General features: G+C 46.4%; 1 protein-coding gene across 1 annotated transcript in view; it reads left to right on the plus strand.

The window, feature by feature from the left end:
• Window positions 1–2,457, plus strand: part of KXD1 (KxDL motif containing 1) — a 14,527-nt gene continuing 12,070 nt past the window's right edge. The window contains exon 1 of the mRNA XM_018557488.1: window positions 1–108. Coding sequence (XP_018412990.1) covers window positions 64–108 — 45 coding nt within the window. The 5' untranslated portion in view covers window positions 1–63. The remainder of the gene's footprint in view (window positions 109–2,457) is intronic.

Raw genomic sequence — 2,457 nt, forward strand, 5'->3', positions numbered from 1 at the left:
GTGAACCAGGAAGTGCAGGAGGATTGCCGGTGGCTGCTGCATGCTGGGGAAAAGCACCTGAAGATGAGCAAGGATCTCCCCGATTCCCATGGGAGCCAGCCTCACCCGGTAACCTGGTGTGCCTGCTCTGTGAGCTCACCCGAGGGCGCGGGCGTTTGGGCACCCATTGCCAGTGCTTCATCTCATAGCATAATCAGGAAGTGTATTGTGAAATCTGCTTAATCTGCACTCTTACCAAGATGTGTGTGTGTAGTGTTCTGTGTATACTTAGATGTTTATTATTTACCATCATCTCCTGTTGTCTTGTCACCGTTTTTAAGGCACCTTTCAGCTCCAGTTCTCAAAGTTGGATGAAATCGTTTGTCACATCAGCTTGTTCTCAGCAGATTGGTTAGTGTTTTTGTTCAAGTTGCAGGGGAGTTTAAAGAACAACTCCAGGTATGCAAAAAGTTAAGCCTTGCAGTTGGGTTAACTGCTCTTTTTTCTGCAGGGACCAGAATAAAGAAGATATCCTCAGCCCTGCAGCCCTCACCTCTCTCCCACTCCTCTCCGGCTGTGGTATGTTCCTCATCTAATGCAAGTCAATGGATTGTATTAGACGTGATGAAGTCAGTGGGGCTTAGACCACCGGAGCCAGGGGGAGAAAAAGCTGCTGGGACCAATCTAGCAGCCAGCTTTAGTATATTTCTTTTAGCTTTTAAAAGCAGCTAGCGAAAAATGAGCAGTTAACTGCAAGGATTCACTTTTTGCATACCTGGAGTTCTCCTTTTAAAGGAGAACTATGGGGTCAGGGCTTTTCCCCATAGTTCTCCTTAGGGTAACGGGAGGACCCAAACTAGCGTCCTCCCGTTACCCTAAGCTCAGTATACCGCAAGCTACAGCTCGCGGTATACTGAGGCGCCGCAGCGAATCCCGACATCGATGTCAAGAACCGCCCAGCTGCGTGAGTGACAGCTGGCTCTGCCTATCTAGAGGCAGAGCCAGCTGTACCCGCCCCCTCCCCGTCCGTTCCGCCAGTCAGCGCTGGCAGATCTGAGAGGGGAATCCAGCCCCTCCCCTGTCACTGCAGAGAGCCGTGACAGGATCGAGAGGTGAGCGAACGCCGTTATATGTTCGCTCACCTCCCGATCGACTGAGCCGACCTGGTGAAGAGTTTGTAGAAGACAAGAGAAGTGGACAATCTAGGGCAACATTCCGAAAAATTCTCCAATTCCGTTTACTTTCCAGTTCAGCTATGTTGTCCTAGATTGTTCACTTCTCCTGCCTTCTCCAAACTCCTCACCCTTTTGTGAATAACCCTGTAAGGCTCATTCACACTGTGTGAATAGATGCATTTATATATATTTAAAAAGCTTTTGTAAATGCATATACCGTACAGGTATATGCATCCATATCCACAGGTATATGGATTCCGATGGGTATATTCACACCTTGCATCTAGATGTGTTTATCTGCCTTTTAAAAAAAAAAGAAATCGGGTGCATCTAGGAACCGATTTGAACTTCTAAATGCATTTTGATGCTAGGATTTGGTACCATATGCATCCGAATACGCAATTTAAAGCATCTAGAAGCATTAACACAGCACCTAGCCTGACAGATGTTCCTCTGCATACAGAGGACAAAAACCCAAAGTTTGAATGAAGCTCTAAGCTGAAGTTCAGTTAAAGAACTCCGCGGAAATGTTTAAATGAACTCTTGCATTGGGGCTACGCCTGCACTACAAGGGTTAGCAGCTCGTTTTCGTCCAGTGAGGAAAAAAACTAAGTTATACTTGCCTGATCCTCGGAGTCGGTTTGCTTTTAGGCTATGTTCTCACCATATCTGGACTAGATCTGGAGCAGATCTGCAAACGCAGTGCATTTTTACCGCCTTTTTTTTAGCTTAAAAGTGGCTTCAGGTGCAGTACAGTGTGTTCCAGTGTGTTTGCATGTTTTTCCATGCGTTTCAGTGCGTTTCAGACCAGAGAAAATGACAAGTAGTATTGGAACAGACTGCGCTGGTGTGAACAGAGCCCAGAAATACCATATTTGGGATGCTTTTTTGGTCTGTAAACAAACTGTTCTAGTCTGGACATGATCCATGAACCTTTAGGGCTTGTTCACAACATGTGTTTTGTTAGTAGCTTAAAATGGGCTTTCAGGTGCAGTCCAGTGCGTTCCAGACTAGAGAAAATGAGACAAGCAGTATTTTCTTAATTGTCTGGACCAGAACGGACTTCGCTGGTGTGAAGAGAGCCCATTAATACCATAGGGATACATTTTGATACTTTTTTCGGTCCGGGAACAAACTGTTCTGTACTAGACATGGTGTGAACAAGCAGGACGTGAGGACACCGAGATACATACCATCACTGCTGCAGAGGAGGAGACAGGCTGAAGGTAGCGCAGTCACAGCCAGCCGGCTGCAAGGATCGAGTGAATGTGTTTTTCCTCCATAGACCAAAATGTGCAGGTAA

The sequence above is a fragment of the Nanorana parkeri genome, unplaced genomic scaffold (genome assembly GCF_000935625.1).
Source record: "Nanorana parkeri isolate BGI_ZX_2015 unplaced genomic scaffold, ASM93562v1 scaffold286, whole genome shotgun sequence".
NCBI lineage: Eukaryota > Metazoa > Chordata > Amphibia > Anura > Dicroglossidae > Nanorana > Nanorana parkeri.